Raw genomic sequence first — 17,219 nt, forward strand, 5'->3', positions numbered from 1 at the left:
TCCTGGCAGAAAAAGCTCTTGAACAGCATCAATGAGTCACCCAAAGCTCCATGGCCCTTTACAGGCTGGCGTGAAACCATAACTGGAATTCTGGGCCAAGCACTCTGAGCAGACTGCCTCGGGAGGGGAGGTGCTCCTGGGCAACAGAGACTCTGCACCTGAACGGCCCGCAGTCAAAGGAGGGTGGGAGGGACATGACGGTATAGGCCACCGGCAGGAGGCTGAGGAAGAGCACCAGCAGCAGGAGGCCCATGTAGAAGTTGTTGGATCGGGAGGCTTTGAACACGCGTTCATGGGGTACGTTGCTGCTCATCACCGCCCAGCACTGGAAGTACATGGAGGTCAGCAGGCGCAGCACGTTAATGCCCACCAGTCCCGGAGCATAGAAGGAGCCCATCCTGGAAGGGCAGAAACCAAACACCCAGTTGGCTGGACAGCAGGGAAGGCGAGGGAAGGGTGATAGAAGGAAATGGGATAGATGGGTTAGGGGCATGAGGCAGAGCTGCTTTCCTGGCAAGTCCCCAGGTAAGGGGCCTCCCATTTAACCAGAATATTGATCACCAAGCCAGAACCATGTAGTCCTCAGGAGTGGGAGGCACTCCGAGCATTCCTGGCTTAAACTCTGGCCAGGATTTTACCACAGCAAATTATACCGTCTCCTGCCTATTTCTCCTTGGTTTCCATAAATCGGCATTGCTGCTCAGAAGAGTATTTGAAATCCTTCAATCAAGATAATTGAGCGGTGGCTAGCAGTGAGCCCTTGGCACCTTAAAGGCCTTTGGCTGAAGTTTTGTGGCCTCCCTGAACTTGCTTTTCAGAGGAGGGAGTTCTGTAGTCCTTTACCTTCCACCTTCTCTTCCTTCTTTTTTCCCTCTCTCCTTATTTCCTTTCCTCCTCTTTTCCTCCTCCCTTCTTTACTCCTTCCTTTTCCATTTCCTTTGTCTTTCTTCCTTCTTCCCCTTTTCATCTCTCTTCCCCACCTTCTCTTCTGCCTTCCTTCCTTTTTCCTTTTCTCCCCCAACCCCCTCTCTCCCTTTCTCACCACTTCTATGATAGCACACGGGTGGGCCAGAAATGATCCTGCTTCCCATCTAGTCCCGCCCTCAATTTTTCACGTGAAAGAGGGGAGTGTAGAGAGGCAAGATGACGTATCCAGCTTCTTCCAACTAGTTAAGTTGCAAAATCTGGAATTCCAGTTTTTTAATTCCTCAGATGAGGCAATCCCCAGAAAAATGGGTAACTCACCAGATCATTCCTTGGTTGAAGATCAAACCCAGCACATTTCCACTAATATCAAACTCAGCATATGAAGGCTAGAGAGGGAGGGAGGGAGAGAGAGAGAAAACATGTTTGGTGAAGTCAGCCAAACCCTACTACCAACCAACTGCCAAGCCAAGGCCACTCCATCCCAAACAGCCTGCTCTGGTAACTAGAGAAGGACCTTAGATTTAGCATCTATATTTTTAATATGTTTTCAACTTTTAAAGAAAAAATTTGACATTCTCAAAGCTGAAACTTTTAAAATGTCAGAACTGGAATTCTGGACAAAAAAAGTGAGAGTTTCTGTCTTTCAGGACTTGCAGGCTGACAGTGTGTTCTTGGGAAGACCCTTGCCTCTAAGAGAACATTTGATCAATGCTTTAATTGGAAACATACCTTGAAATTATAATCAATGAAAAATCTAATAAATAATGAAATACAAATAATTAAGTGAGGAGTCAAAAGAAAAAAAAGCTTAAAAATAAACAAAACCCAAATCATCCTTCCAACTCATCTTTCTCCTTCTCTTCTTCCTCTAGTCTGAGAGCCATTCATGGAAAGGAAAGTGACCAGCTTGGTTCATATTTTCAGCCTGATTTTCAGTTTTTGTGATTTGTCCAATATTTGAAAGAACATAAAATCCGTGAGCACTGAAGATGTGGGGGCCCTCATGAAGCATGCCAAAGCCCGCATTCCAGTTTACCTTCCAGAAATGGAGATAAAGGGAAATGAGAACACAAGAAGAGATGAGAAATAAGAAAAGAGAAAAAGAAAGGGCCAGCATTAACAGATGGAAGGAGGAGACATCCATGGGGTAAAGACTTGGATATTTATTTATTTATTTATTTATTGAGACGGACTCTCGCTCTGTTGCCCAGGCTGGAGTGCAGTGGCACAATCTCAGCTCACTGCAGCCTCTGCCTCCTGGTTCAAGCGATTCTCCTGCCTCAGCCTCCCAAGTAGCTAGGATTATGGGCTCACACCATCACGCCCAGCTAATTCTTGTACACTTAGTAGAGGCAGGGTTTCACCATGTTGGTCAGGCTGGTCTTGAATTCCTGACCTCAAGTGATCCACCTGCCTCAGCCTCCCAAAGTGCTGGGACTACAGACATGAGCCACTGCGTCCAGCCTGGAATTTTAAATTTTAATATTTTAAAATGTTTGAAAGACACTTATCTACCGGGTTGCATGTCCTGTTTAGACAAATGTTCCTCACTCCAAGATTCTAAGTTCATACACGCTTTCTTTTAGAAACTTATAATTTCATTTTTTTAATGTTTAAAACTGTGATTCAACTACAATTAATTTATCTAGGTAAAATGAATGAGGGATATAGTCCCCCACATTTTTATTATATATATATATAATAATCCTTCCCCCCAGCATGTTTGAAAATCTCCTTTTATCAGAAACTAGAGGCCCATATAGATAGTATCTATTTCTGGACTTTCTATTCTGTTTCATTGACAAGCTGGTCTATTCTCTAGTACTAGTTTTAGTTATTATAGTGCTATCATATGTTTTAGTATTATGGTAAGTCTAGTTCCTTTCATTCTTCTTTTTATTTTTTCTTTATATTTTTTGAGACAGGGTCTCACTGTATTGCCCAGGATGGAATGCAGTGGTGTGATCAAGGGATCAAGGAATCCTCCTGCCTCAGCCTCTTGAGTAGCTGGGACTACTGGTGTGCACCACCGCACTCAGGTAATTTTTAATTTTTTGTAGAGATGGGGTCTTGCTAAATTGTCCAGGCTGGTCTGAAACTCCTGAACTCAAGCAGTTCTCCTGCTTTGGCCTCCCAAAGTGCTAGGATTACAGGTGTGAGCCACCACACCTGGCCTTCTTCTTCTTTTTAAATAATTTTTCCTGGATACTCTCACATGCTTATTTTTTAAATGAACTTTAGTATTATTTGAGTATCTTGGTGATCTTACAAATTTAAGAACAATGAACTCTTAGCGATATCTTGTGTTTCTGCCAAAGATCTCATCCTTTTTGAGCACAAAGGCTTTCATCTTTGTTCTCAGACAAGATTATGAAGCTTTCCTGGCTGCTGAGGAGTTCAGTAGACTTGTTTAAAACTGAGACTGGTGACTGAAAGAAAAAAAATGCGACAGAAACCTGTACTGGGGCCTTACCTGGGCCAGGCCAGGATGAGGGCTACATAGGTCAACATCCTATGGAGCCTCTCACCAGGAGCTCAGGTAAGAGGTAGGTACCACGCGTGCACACCAGTGACTGCAGGCTGGGCCACTGAGGTGTCGTGGAAGAGACATGTACGGCACAGGTGCCTGAGCCAGAGGTTCTGCCAGATCATAGAAGGCCACTAAGGAGAGGAAATGATACACATCTACCAGGTAGGTGGGAAAGAGGGCTGTAAGAGAATACGAGTCAAAGGAGGTTTCTCAAAGCGTCATCCAGAAGACAGGACCAGTGGTTATTGTATTCTTGGTGTGTTCCAGGACTTCCTGAAATAGTCACCTCCACGGTTGGATTTCAGCCTCCCTAATAAGAGCTGAGACTGCTCAGGGGCAATTCCCTGTTAATCATTGGCTCAGTACTCAAGTGTGGTCCACTTTCCCCTAGGCCAAATGCCTCCATTTCCTAGAATAGAAGGTCATATTGTTCATTACATTGGGAAGCCGCAGCTTCCCCTATGAAGGCAAATAGGACCCTTAAAGGAAAAACAAATTAAACACTTTTTACTCCAAAGAGCAGAGACCATCATTAGGCCTCCAAAGAAATGAAATGCCCAAGAATGCATCTGGCTATAAGTATCAAAGAGGATGGCTGAAATTCCTCTGTGCAGAATGTCCACGAAGTGGTGACCTACAAATCCAGCCTCCAAGTCCCAGCACCAGCAGTAGTTCATGAACCGCACAAAACAAGCGCGTAGGAAGTCCCCCAGCAGGATGGTGATGTATGTTACCAGCATGTCAGACACCGTCAGCCTCATGAATTCCTGCAGAGGAACACAGGAAGGGGGGTGGGTGGAGACCTTGCCCACCTCTCCCACCCTCCCTGAGAGTATGTTGAGAGTCTCATAAACTCTCCCCCGCCCACTTGACTTTTTCTCTGTGACCCTCTGATTCTTTGTGGCAGAATGGTGGTGAAGAGAGGGGACCCCTGGCTCTGGAAAATGTGTAGGTCCCAGCTCTACAGATTACTAATTGTATGACTTTGGAATAATCTCTGAATCTCTTGAAGCTGATATTGATATCAATTTCTAAAGGCTATTGGGAAACTTAGTAATTACATATGCAAATTGCCTGTTAGATTGGCTATGCCCGATGTATCATTGTTATCATCACTAGGATCTGAAGGCCTTGCTTCCTCACTTACTGTGAAGTGCCAGCTGCCCCTACTAAGACTAAATGTGACCACCAGTCACTGGGGACAATGCTTAACTTTTTTCACCTCCTGCTAGTTGGATTTTTTTTTTGAGACAGAGTATTGTCCTGTTGCCCAGGCTGGAATGCAGTGGCATGATCTCGACTCACAGCAACCTCTGCCTCCTGGGTTCAAGCGGTTCTCCTGCCTCAGCCTCCTGAGTAGCTGGGACTACAGGCACCCACTGCCGTGCCTAATTTTTCATATTTTTAGTAGAGACAGGGTTTCACCATGTTAGCCAGGATGGTCTCCATCTCCTGACCTCGTGATCCGCCTGCCTTGGCCTCCCAAAGTGCTGGGAGTACAGGCATAAGCCACTGTGCCCAGCCCCTGGATTTTTAAAAAAGTATATATATATAGAGAGAAAATAAAATGAGTTTTCACAGAGACATATAGAGAAGGACCAAAAACGGAAGGACAAAGCTTTCTTTGCATTTGTAGAATATATATAATTTACTATTTTTTTTTTTAAATTGAAAATATCTACCAGACACCATCACAACCTTTGAGACACTAAAGAGATTTGGAGTACCCAGGGGGCACACGGTCTGCTTTAGTCATTTTATTTCCTCCAAGATAATTATGAAACGTTTGCTGGATGAACAGCTGGTAAGTTTTCAGGATTATTCCTCAAATGGAAACATCAAGGAGGGAATAACAAAGAACTGAGAACAGGGGTCACCTTTTCAGAGAACACAACTACTCACAATGCCCACAGCTGTCTCCCAGCAAGAACCCCGGGGCACATCTGCAGGGTGCATGGGTGGTCGGGGGACACTCTCGTTCCAACCCGAAGAGTTGTAATAGTTAAACAGAGTCCAGTGAGTGATGTTCTTTATTGTCTCTTCATTAGCAAGCTAGAACAGAAGATGGAGGTGTGGGGTAGGAAGGAGCCAGGGATGGTTCAACTGTTTCCACAAGAACAATGAAAGCTACCAAATGCCACAACCCTACCATCTAGCTTCTGCCCTTCCCCTGGACAGAGTCCTTCCAGAAATTCCCTCCTCAGGCTTTCAATATGTACAGGAGAGGCTGTAGTCCTTGGGCCTTTCCCATGAAGTTATCTTCTAAGTCAGCATTCATCTGTCCATCTGTCCGTCCATCCATTTGTTCATCCATCCATCCATCCATCCATACGAGCATTCATCCATCCATTCATGCATCCATCCAGTCATTCATTATTCTCTTGAAAATAATTTATTCAGGGTCTCTCTGTGCATATAAAGTAGTGGTGATACAGGAGTGACCAAGAGAGATGGAGCTTTGCTCAGAAAGATTAGAGTCTAGTAAATGACGGAGATGAACAGACACTTGCAAAACAGAGCAATATGAACTGTGAGAAATTCTCTCTGGGAGAAGAAGAATCCACATCACACAATGGGGACCACAAAAGACTTCCTGGAGGCAGTGACATCTGGGCCAAAACCTCAAGGAGGATTAGTCAATTAGTCAAACATGAAGAGAGGGTTGGAGAGAGAGGCAAGAGAGAATTTTGTCCTGTGGCAGAAATGTGAGGCTCAGGAGGGTGGAGCAGTCTCCTGGGTAGGAGTGAAGCCAGAGATAAGGCAGGGAGGTTAGGGGCAGATTCAGTCACTTCCATGCTTAGAACAGTTTTCTGTTAGCATCAGGAAAATGTTCCTACAGCTCAATAATGAGGAGAAAAGGGGCGGAGAAGAGGGGCATCCGTATCATCAGGCTCTCCCGTGGTCTATTTTTTTCACTCCTCTGCTCCACTCCATTGTTAGCCATCATGCAGTTCCCTGTTGACCCAGCTGTTCCCTCTGCCTTTCCCAATGTCTGCTAAGGTCCCCAGGGTGGAATCTGGAGCCCCTCCAATGAGCTGCCATGCTGCCCTGGGCTTGCCCCCACTGAAGCACATCCCACAGCATGCTGTAATGAAGTCTGTCTCCTAGCCCAGAGTGTGAACACACTTGGGACAGGCCTGTGTCCTCCTGTCTGCTCTACCCCAGGGCCTGCCATTGTGGGTGCTCCATAATTGTGTGGTGAGCTTTGATGAACGGTTAGGTCAACCATGACATTGCACCACCTTAGAGGACAATTACTTGGCTGTTAATCATTTATGGCACCTGCGAAACAGTGAGGAAGAGGCTGAAGATAAAATTTAAGGTAGCAAATGACATGTTTATGATGTGAAAGAAGACAACCAGAGAGAAAGACAGAAAAAAACTACAGGAAAACGTTAATAGTGGTCATCGTTGGGTCATAGATTCTGGGGAGTTTTTTTAAAATTTTATTTTTCTGTATTTATAACATTTATTTAATTAATATAAATTATGTATAATGAAATTATTATATTTAAAAAGAAAATACTATGGGCACCAGGAGTTGCAGTGGGGTGGAGTTGTTGTGCTTTTTACCTTGAGGTGGACGTCATCCATCAGGGCCAAGAGAAACGTGTAGAGGTTTCCCAGGAAGAGTGCAAAGATGCGCCCCAGCTGCCACTTCAGCCCAGTACGTGGGTGGTAATTCTCCAGGGCAGCGATGGTTTCAAACAGAGGGGGACAAAACATTCCAAGCAGGGACATCACAACCTCTACCTGAGGAATCAGGAAAGCCTGGGTTGTGTCATCAGCATTACTTGTTTGGCCACCATCCCTGGACTCCCAAGGCTACTGCCCCTGGAGATGCCCTGGGGTCTATACAGCTTGCTGTGTGACCCTGGAAAAGGCATCAACATACCCTGAGCGGTTGGCCTGTGCTTGTGTATCATAACTGCTGTGTGACCAGTTGCTGTCATGGTTGTTGCTATTAGTATTGATGAAAACAGCACTTTCTTCATGGAGCAAATGAGTTAACATATGGGGCAGTGCTTTGTGTTCTTCTTTTTTTTTTTTAATGGAGTCTCACTCTATTGCCCAGGCTGGAGTGAAATGGCATGATCTCAGCTCACTGCAACTTCCGCCTCCCAGGTTCAAGTGATTCTCCTGCTTCAGCCTCACAAGTAGCTGGGATTATAGGTGCATACTACTACACCCAGCTAATTTTTGTATTTTTAGTAGATACAGGGTTTCACCATGTTGGCGAGGCTGGTCTCGAACTCTTGACCTCGTGATCCGCCTGCCTTGGCTTCCCAGAGTGCTGAGATTACAGGCGTGAGCCACCGTGCCCAGCTGAGGGCTTTGTGTTCTATAAAAGTTGTGAGTTAGGTAGGAGTCACTGTGATAGCCCTCATCTAAATAGCATCAAAGACAGGAAGCTCAGATCACAGATGGAAACTAACAGTAGAGGTTAGGAGTATGGTTAAGAGTGGGCCATTTGGGCTGGGCAGGATGGCTCATACCTGTAATCCCAGCACTTTGGGAGGCCGAGGTGGGCAGATCACTTGAGGCCAGGAATTTGAGACCAGCCTGAGCAACATGAGGAAACCCCGTCTCTACTAAAAATACAAAAATCAGCCAGGCATGGTGGTGTGGCCTATAATCCGAGCTACTCAGAAGGCTGAGGCTTGAGAATCACCTGAACCTGGGAGGCAGAGGCTGCAGTGAGCTGAGGTCGTGCCACTGCACTGCAGCCTGGGTGATAGAGTGAGACTCTGTCTCAGAAAAAAAAAAAAAGAGTTTGGTATTTGGAGTCAGCTCTCTGGGTTTAAGCCCCAGCTCTAACACTTGCTGTCTTTGTAGCTTAGGAAAAGTTACACCACTTCTCTGAGCTTCTTGTTTCTTCATGGGTAAAAGGGTGACGACAGTCCTTGTGTGAGAATAAGAGATAATATATGTTATCTATGATACCAGAGCCTGGTAAGCATCAAGCACTCAATTTTGGCTCCAGTTTTGGGAGAATCCTGACTCATATAACTGAATCTGACCACAGTTAGACATCTCTCTGCAATTAAAACTGCCCACCCAGTGGAAAGTAAATCCTCGAACTGTTGACCGAGTTGCAAGTTGGTCAATTCTTCTGGGCTGGCTCTGAGTCTCCCACTCTCTCTCATGCCAGCCCTTGGCTTGGTTTCTCATCATCTTCATACCAGTCTATGTAGTTGTCATCTGGAGAGCCATCACTGCCCTACATCTACCACTGTACCTCATTATATGTTTGTGTAATGCTCAGCCTAACTCTTGCCTTTGCCACAAAATTCCACCGCCTCTTCTGCTCTCATGGACAGTTCCATCTGTAACCTGGAACCTCTAATTTGATCACGGTATTCCTGCCTACTGTTGCTTGTGCTTTGGTTTATTCTTGTTGAGCCTGCATCCTAAGGAAGCTGCAGTCCCTTTAAGGGTAGAATCCATCTTGGGCATCTTTTGAGTCCTTCTCACAGGTTAGTGACCCAGTGAAAGCTTTGTGGAAGGGACATTTTTCCCTTCTGAACTCTATTCCTCAGTTCTCCCATCCTACAGAGGGGCCCCCAAAGTCCCTATCTTTCCCGTATCCTAAACCCATTCTGACCAGGTCAGGAGCTACACTGGGACCTCTAATCGACTATTGAGAGTGCCTGAGTTGATGTCCAGCTGCACTGATCCAGAGTGGGTTAGAGGTAAGTTTAGGCAATCAGGAACGAGGTCCCGGAGAAAGACTCAGAGCCACGCAGGTACTGGGTCCTAATCCTGACTCCATTGCTAATAAGCTGTGTGTCTTAGACTTTCTGGGCCTCACATATTTATGCAAAAACTAGGACTAAGGATGCCTACCCTGCCAATGTGCTATGAGGCATAAATAATGCATATAGAGTGCCAGGTCTCTTGTAGGTATTCAGTTGATAGTTTTCTCCTTTGTCTTTCCTCCATCTCTCATTTACTGAGCACTTAGGATGCGTGAACCACTGTGCCAAATTCTAAAGATGCAACAGTGAATAAAAAAGTCATGCAGACTCTGCCCACAAGAACTTAAAATAGATGTAAGTAATTCCAAAATGAGTTAATCATTACAAAGGTAAAAATGCTGCAAAGGGTAAGTACGTGAAGTATATAATAGAAATAAGGATATAACATTTAAGCTCAGACCTGAAATTATTCAAGAGAGATGAGTGTGTGTGAGAGAAGGCATCTCAGCAGAGCCGAGGCCAATGTTGTCGCAGTTTAGTGAAGATGGGGAAGAGTGACTAAAGGCACAACTGGGGGCTGGGCACTGTGACTTACGCCTGTAATCCCAGCACTTTGGGAGGCCGAGGCAGGTGGATCACCTGGGGTCAGGAGTTTGAGATCAGCCTGGCCAACATGGCAGAACCTCATCTCTACTAAATATATGAAAATTAGCAGGGCATGGTGGTGCATGCCTATAGTCCCAGCTACTTGGGAGTCTGAGGCAAGAGAATTACTTGAACCTGGAAGGTGGAGATTGCAGTGAGCTGAAATCGTGCCACTGCACTCCAGCCTGGATGACAGAGTGAGACTCCATCTCAAATAATAGTAATAATAATGAGAATAATAAATAAATAAAAATAAAGGTACAACTGGGAAGGTAAGTCAGGGAAAACCATTTAGGACTTTATCCTAAGAGGAAATGATGGTTTTCATGGTGAATGCATCTTCATAACAAAAATAATAACTTGGAGTTCTGAGAAAATAATGATAGCCACAACATGATTTTTGAATCTCCCTGAATTCCATGTAAAACTGGACAAAGCATTAAGTAATAAAACAAAAAACTCATTGACAACAAAGATAGATGTCCTCATGAATTTTTAAATATAAGTGGCTGGGAGCATATTACCAACAGCCACAAGTTCTTACAGAGTTCATGTCTGGATGAGAGAAAGCCAAGAGAAACAGTGGGGTGTCCAATGAATCTGAGAACAGGAGGATGTCAAAATGGCTAATAGGTACTCAATGAAAAGCACAGTGGAACAATCTGAGAACAGCAGCTTAAACTGTGAGGAACTCTGCTCCGTCCCATAATAGGTGAGTGCAAGGTCATTCTTAGTTTATCCGGAGATAAGCTAAAACAGCCTGGGCCTCTTGAACTTTTAAAATTCATCAGTCAAGTTCCCTAACAGCATAGGGCACAACATGAAGGAGACTATTCTGAGAACAGAATTGAATTGAACAGGCAGGGGGAATATAGAGAAAGAAATGGGAAGGTCTAGATAAAAAGTAGAAAAGGGATGAGAGGCAGGAGCTCTCAGAAAGCAAGCCACCATATATTTTGAAGACTTCACAAGAACAGTGGAAGAGAGAGCTCCATTAAATTAAGAAAGTTATCCTGAACCATGCCTCACTAAAGCTTCAGCAAAACTAACCGTATATAAAAATGAACAGTGAAAAAGTTTTCTCTAGGTCAAATCCCGTACAAAGTTATTATAAGGAAAAGAGAATAAGAAGTAGGTTAAATTCCTTTCCGATAATGAAAACACACCAAAAAGTAATTTATACAAAACAGTTAAAAAATTATAATCAATATTCAGAAACAGCAAACTGAAAGATGTTAATACAGCTCACAAAACAATATAAATAAAAATTATAAAAATACAGAAAAAGGGTGACAGAGTACCGCCAAAAAAGAAAAATAGAAATTAAGGGAAAACTATATTAAAATTGAACAATACCTAAGAGAATCACAATTAAAAAATGTAATGATAGTGACAAGAAAAAGATGAAAAAGGAGAGCATTTTAAAAATAAAAATAAATGAAGAAAGAAGTTAACAGAATTTGAGAGAAAACAAGATGTATTGAAGATAGACAAAGACGATTCAACATAAGTATAATAGGAGATCCTGAACAAGAAAACCCAAACCAGCAAACAGAATAAATTTAAAAAACCTGCAATTTGATAAGTCTTCCTTAAATGAAAAACAAGATTTGAATCTGTCTAACATTTTAAAAAACTTTGGGGCCCGGTGTGGTGGCTCACACCTGTAATCCCAGCATTTTGGGAGGCTGAGGCAGGCAGATCACTTGAGGTTAGGAGTTTGAGACCAGCCTGGCCAACATGGTGAAACCCCATCTCTACTAAAAATACAAAAATTAGCAGGGAGCAGTGGTGTGTGCCTGTAATCCCAGCTACTCAGGAGGCTGAGGCAGGAGAATCATTTGAACTTGGGAGGTGGAGGTTGCAGTGAGCCAAGATCACGCCACTGCACTCCAGCCTAGGCAACAGAGCAAAACTTCATCTCAAAAAAGAGAACACATTGTATACCTGAGAACATCAAACCAGAATGCCAACATCGAGACATAGTCTAGTAAAGTTAATGGATTTAAAAAAAAAAAAGGAAAATAAATCTGGGCATGTAGGGAAAAGGAGCAAGTCTATCATTTTGCCTTATTTTCTTGTATTCCAGGTAACCTTTGACTTCTTTCTGGTCATTGACCTTTAAGAATTATTTATGGAGTTCTTTAAGGCCTAGATATGTACATGCTGAATCAGAGAGGCTCTAAGCTTTGTTCTGCCAGGTACCTGGTACACCACCACCCGCAATGGTTGAAACCAAAGTCAAGGTCTGACAGCTCCAGGTACAAGCCTGCTCGGTGGAAGGTCTGAGGCCACAGGCTCTGGGGACAGCACATTTTCCTTCTCTCTTCCACTTCCAGCCTAAACAGGACCAAAGCTGCCCTCTCAGTAGTTACTGGAGGAGGGTGGTTAGATCAGGTTCACCCACACCCTGAATGCCTTAACTCCTGGGAGAGGGGTGGTGAGGTCAATTTAATCCACAAGATTTTCCCCTCCTCCTAATATGGAAAAGTCCTGGTCTGGAAACTTTGTATCTTTGGACTTTATGGACTGAATCATGCTTTTCCTCCCCCTCCCACAAATTTATATCTTGAAGCCCTAACTCCCAATGTGACTATTTGGAGATGGGGCCTTTAAGGAGGTAATTAAGGTTAAGTGAGGTCATAAGGGTGGCACCTAATCCAATAAGACTGGTGTCCTTATAAGAAGAGGAAAAGGCCAAGCGTGGTGGCTCACGCCTGCAGTCCCCGCACTTTGGGAGGCCAAGGCGGGTGGATCACCTGAGGTCAGAAGTTTGAAACCAGTCTGGCCAATATAGTGAAACTCCGTCTCTATTAAAAATACAAAAATTAGCCAGGCGCAGTGGCACGCTCCTGTAATCCCAGCTACTCGGGAGGCTGAGGCAGGAGAATTGCTTGAACCCGGGAGGCTGAGGTTGCAGTGAGCCGAGACTGCGCCACTGCAGTTTAGCCTAGGCGACAGATTGAGACTCTGTTTCAAAAAAAAAAAAAAAAAAAAAAAGAAGAGGAAAAGACACCAGATCTCTCTCTCTCTCTCTCTCTCCCCCCCCGCCGTCTCTTTCTCCCCCTCCATGCACATGCACAGAAGGAAAGTCACAGAAGAACACAGGGAGAAGACTCAAGGGAAAGCAAACCTGCCTTCTGGCCTCCAAAACGGTGAGCAAAGACATTTCTGTTGTTTAAGCTACCCAGCCTGTGGTGCTATGTTATGACAGCCTATATGGTGTTCCTTCTATACTCTCCACACTTGACTTCCAGGACACTTCTGACACCAGACGTGTGGGATTTTTTCCCATACCAACCAATTTTCTGATACCAGTTGAGTGGTGTAAAATTCAGTTCAATTAGGATACTAACCAGAGTAAGCACAGACTCCACAGGTGAGAAGGTCTCAGTCCCACAAGGCTGCCCCCACTTGGGATGCCAATTACAACTATTAGGTCGCCAGGTTACTGGCAATTTCTGTTCGATTTAGCTCTAAAGCAGAGATTCTCACATTCCCTTCTTGGGTTTGGTCATTTGCTGAAGTGATCAAATCATTTAGGAAAACAGTTTAATTACTAGATTATTTGTTTATTTCAAAGACTATAACTCAGAAACAACCAGATGGAAGAGATGCATAAGACAAGGTACTGGCAAGGTGCTTGGAGCTTCCATGCCTTCTGGGTTAGCCACACTCCATGTGTTCAGCAATCCAGAACGTCTTCAAACACTCCCCTCCTTGGAGGTGAGGGGATAGGGCTCACCTCCAATTTTCTAATCACTGGCTGGTTCCCCTGGCAACCAGCTCACATGCAGAGGTTATCCAGGAGCTTCCAGGTACCAGTCATCTTACTGGCATATGAAAAAACACTGATCACTTTAGAGATTCCAAGGGTTTTAGGGGCTGTGTGTCAGATATTGGGAGAAGACCAATATATAATAAGAAATATGTATTAATATCGCAGCCCTAGCAAACTGATATATCATAATAACTTGTGATCCTAATGTCTTAAAATGGAGTCACTCATGTCAAAAAGCATGAAGCCCATAGTGAAGTTGTTCTGCCTCTCTCAAAGTGATATGCATCTATATATAATGGACTGAGATGATACGATCATGCCTGCTGCTGCCCGGTATTTCCTGAAATGAACTGATACAGTATGAAAGGTTGGCTGAGATAAAGAGAACAGACCCATCTGGGAGGATCATAAAAGCAGCCAGGACCTGGTCTTGTTCAAAAGGCCTTCGGAGGCTCTGCCCATGAGAGAACTGTGGAACATTCTCCTGATTTTGGCAGCAGCTGCTGGAAGTTCTGCAAGAGAGAAACAGTGATCCCCGCTTCTGCTGGCCAGGGCCGAAACGACTTCTGGACCCCTTGGCTCATCTGTTGATGTGTTGGTCTCTGGAACCATCATTGTGGTTTGTTACCTCTCTTTTATTACTGCCTGTGTGTTGAATATTAGTGGAGTGGCTGATGGTGTGTGAAGGTCCCAAAATTGCGAATTGGCAATTCAAGAATTGCGAATTGACTATTGTGAAATGTCCCACCTTAGGACAGAGTCAGCACAGCTCATCAAGGCTGCAGGAACCTAATGAACACAACACAGGCTAAGACACTGGCCCCAGTGGGACAGAACTAGAGCACAGGTGTTTGAAAAGTCAGCAGTTGCCTTCAGAGCGTAAAAGACTTGGCGCCGATACCCCTCTTACAGTTCTGGTCACAGGCTTTCACTTAAAATTGGTCTTGGGGGGTCTCTCACTGTGTCTTCAGGTCCTCAGTGTTTTTCAAAGTATGCTTTTTCTTTAAACCAGCATTTTTAGTGCTTTCAATTGATTACTTGATCCAAATAACCTAGGCTACCATTAGCAGAAACCACTGACCCCATTTTATTTTAAACCTTTCTGTGTCCCAATATTTTAGATAAGTTAATTATAAATAGCACATAGCTTTAACAGTTTTCCATCTAATTATTGTCTTCAAACTGTACTATCAAATCCATTTACATCTATTATAATCACTGATTTAGATTTAAATCAAATTTTGTGCTTTATATTTGTCCCATCAATTCCATATTTCCTTTTTTATATCCTTTCTTGCTTTGTTGGGGGAAGATAGCCTCTCATCTTTTTTTAAATTGCAGTTCGAATGCAAGATAAACTCTTGTTATTCATTTATTTACCTCATGATTCTGTGGGGCAGCAATTTTTTTTTTAAACTGGGCTTAACTGGGTGATTCTTCCTTTGGCCTTACCTGCTAATGGCTGACAGCGCCATTGAAATGTCTGGTGGTTAACTGACTACCGGCTAGGGTGAGGAGATAACTGGACCATGTGTCTCATCATTCAGGAGGCCAGCCAGAGATTATTCACATGATGGAGGTCTCAGGGTTCCCCAAAGCAGTAAAAGAGCAAGTCTCAATACACAAGCACTTTTCAAATCTCTGCATGTTTCATGGTTGCTGTTGTTCCACTGGCTAAAGCAAGTCACATGACCAAGCTAAGGTAGATTCAAAAGATGGGGGACACTGATTCCCCCTCTTCATGAATGTGCAAAAGGAAGCAAAGAGATGTGCATACAAGGGTAGGAAGAATTTGTAGCCATTTTCACCAATGACCACAGATGTCAAATTCCCAAAAGAGATTTATGGATTCTGTGTTATCACAAGAAAACCTTAATGTGTTTTATTGTGGATCTTGATGAGAAAACTCACTCTATCAGCTATTAAGACATACTGTAAATGCATAGTATATTAGTTTGTTATTTGTGCAGAAATAGACAAACAGGAATAGAAAAGAGAGCCCAGAATCACACCTGTGCATTAATAAACACTTGATTTATGATGTATGGCATTGCAAAGCCATGAGCAAAGGATCACCTTGTTAGTAATTGGTGTTGCACAGTTGGCTATCCAGTTGCTAATACAGTTTTTCTAGTTGTAAAAGCCAGCCCTCAAAACCTAATAACAGGTGACTTTTTGTTCAGGATAGTCACGTTATTTGACTGGAAAGGGATGTAATTTCACTTATTAAAACAAATCTATAATCCAGACTTTCAATAAATCAAATGAATGGCATAGGAACCAGTGATTTCAGTCTTTGCCCTCAGCCTTCACTTCATCAGAGATGTCCTTCTTACCTCATTCCTTTCATACCAGCTAACATTCTGCATTTTGGAGAATTGCTGGGATCGCTTCACCACAAAGTAAATGAGGTACCCACTTCCACACAAACAGCAGATGATGAGAAAGTTGGCCAGGACACGAAGAAATCTTGTCAGATGGATATTTTCTTCTTTGTTACTCTCTTGTTCATCCACTATTGATTCCTTAATGTGTGAAAATGAGATGTGTGTAAATGTCAGGCCAGAAATGCCAGCACTGTGGCTGTTGGTTCTAAAAATAGTACTTTCTACATTTCTAGAAATGAAGTAATACAGAGGAGGTGATGTGATGCCCTGTACCTTATGGAGAGTTATTTTCTTTAGAAAAATACATTTGTTGTTATTGCTATTCCAGTGCATATAAGAAAAACTGAGATTTCTTGAATAGTCGCCATGTGCCAGATGTGGGAATTTCCATGCACTGTTCCTCTTAATCCCAGCAACAAACCAGTGGAATAGTTACTGTGATTGCCCACATTACAATAGCTTTCTGGGGAACAGGTGGTGTTTGGTTACATGAATAAGTTTATTAGTGATAATTTCTGAGATTTTTGTGCAGCCACTGGGTTGATTTCTTTATTTCCACACCCCCAAATCAGGGTTCTCAACTCTTTCTGGGTATTCTAATTACTTGGGGAGCTTTTGAAAAACCAATGTCAGGACCCCACTCCAGACCAGTTATATCAGAGTCTCTGTTAGTGGGTCCCAGGAGATCTTTTACGCTCCTCAGGTGATTCTAGTATGCAGAAAAGGTTGAGAAATGTTTTCCCAAAATGAATCCTTCCACTTCCTCCAGCAGAAAGGTGTTTCATGTGGAAACAGGCAGGACCAGGTCTCAGCAGCCAGGATACTCTTGTCATATTAAAAAACAGACAAGCTGGATGCGGTGGCTCATGTCTGTAATCCTAGCACTTTGGGAGGTAGAGGAGAGCAGATCACTTGAGGCCAGGAGTTCAAGACCAGCCTGGTCAACATGGTGAAACCCCATCTCTACTAAAAATACAAACAAACAAAAAAAATTAGCTGGGTGTGGTGGTGGGCACCTGTAGTGCCGGTGACTTGGGAGGCTGAGTCAGGAGGATCCCTTGAGCCCAGGAGCTAGAGGTTGTAGTCAGCTGAGAGCATGCTACTGTACTCCAGCCTGGGCAATGGGAAAGAGACCCTGTGAAAGAAAAAAGAAAGAAAGAAAGAAAGAGAGAGAGAGAAAGAGAGAGAGAGAGAGAGAAAGGAAGGAAGGAAGGAAGGAAGGAAGGAAGGAAGGAAGGAAGGAAGGAAGG

General features: G+C 43.7%; 1 protein-coding gene across 1 annotated transcript in view; it reads right to left on the bottom strand.

The window, feature by feature from the left end:
* TMC2 (transmembrane channel like 2) overlaps window positions 1-17,219 on the bottom strand; it is a 99,085-nt gene that overhangs the window by 17,100 nt on the left and 64,766 nt on the right. The window contains exons 10-15 of the mRNA XM_032295619.1: window positions 15,919-16,107; window positions 7,031-7,210; window positions 5,360-5,509; window positions 4,096-4,224; window positions 1,246-1,313; window positions 159-398 (exon numbers count right to left, since the gene is read on the bottom strand). Of these exons, the coding sequence (XP_032151510.1) occupies window positions 159-398; window positions 1,246-1,313; window positions 4,096-4,224; window positions 5,360-5,509; window positions 7,031-7,210; window positions 15,919-16,107 (956 nt within the window). The remainder of the gene's footprint in view (window positions 1-158; window positions 399-1,245; window positions 1,314-4,095; window positions 4,225-5,359; window positions 5,510-7,030; window positions 7,211-15,918; window positions 16,108-17,219) is intronic.

This window comes from Sapajus apella, unplaced genomic scaffold, assembly GCF_009761245.1.
Source record: "Sapajus apella isolate SASKATOON/1434 unplaced genomic scaffold, GSC_monkey_1.0 scaffold33, whole genome shotgun sequence".
Lineage (NCBI taxonomy): Eukaryota > Metazoa > Chordata > Mammalia > Primates > Cebidae > Sapajus > Sapajus apella.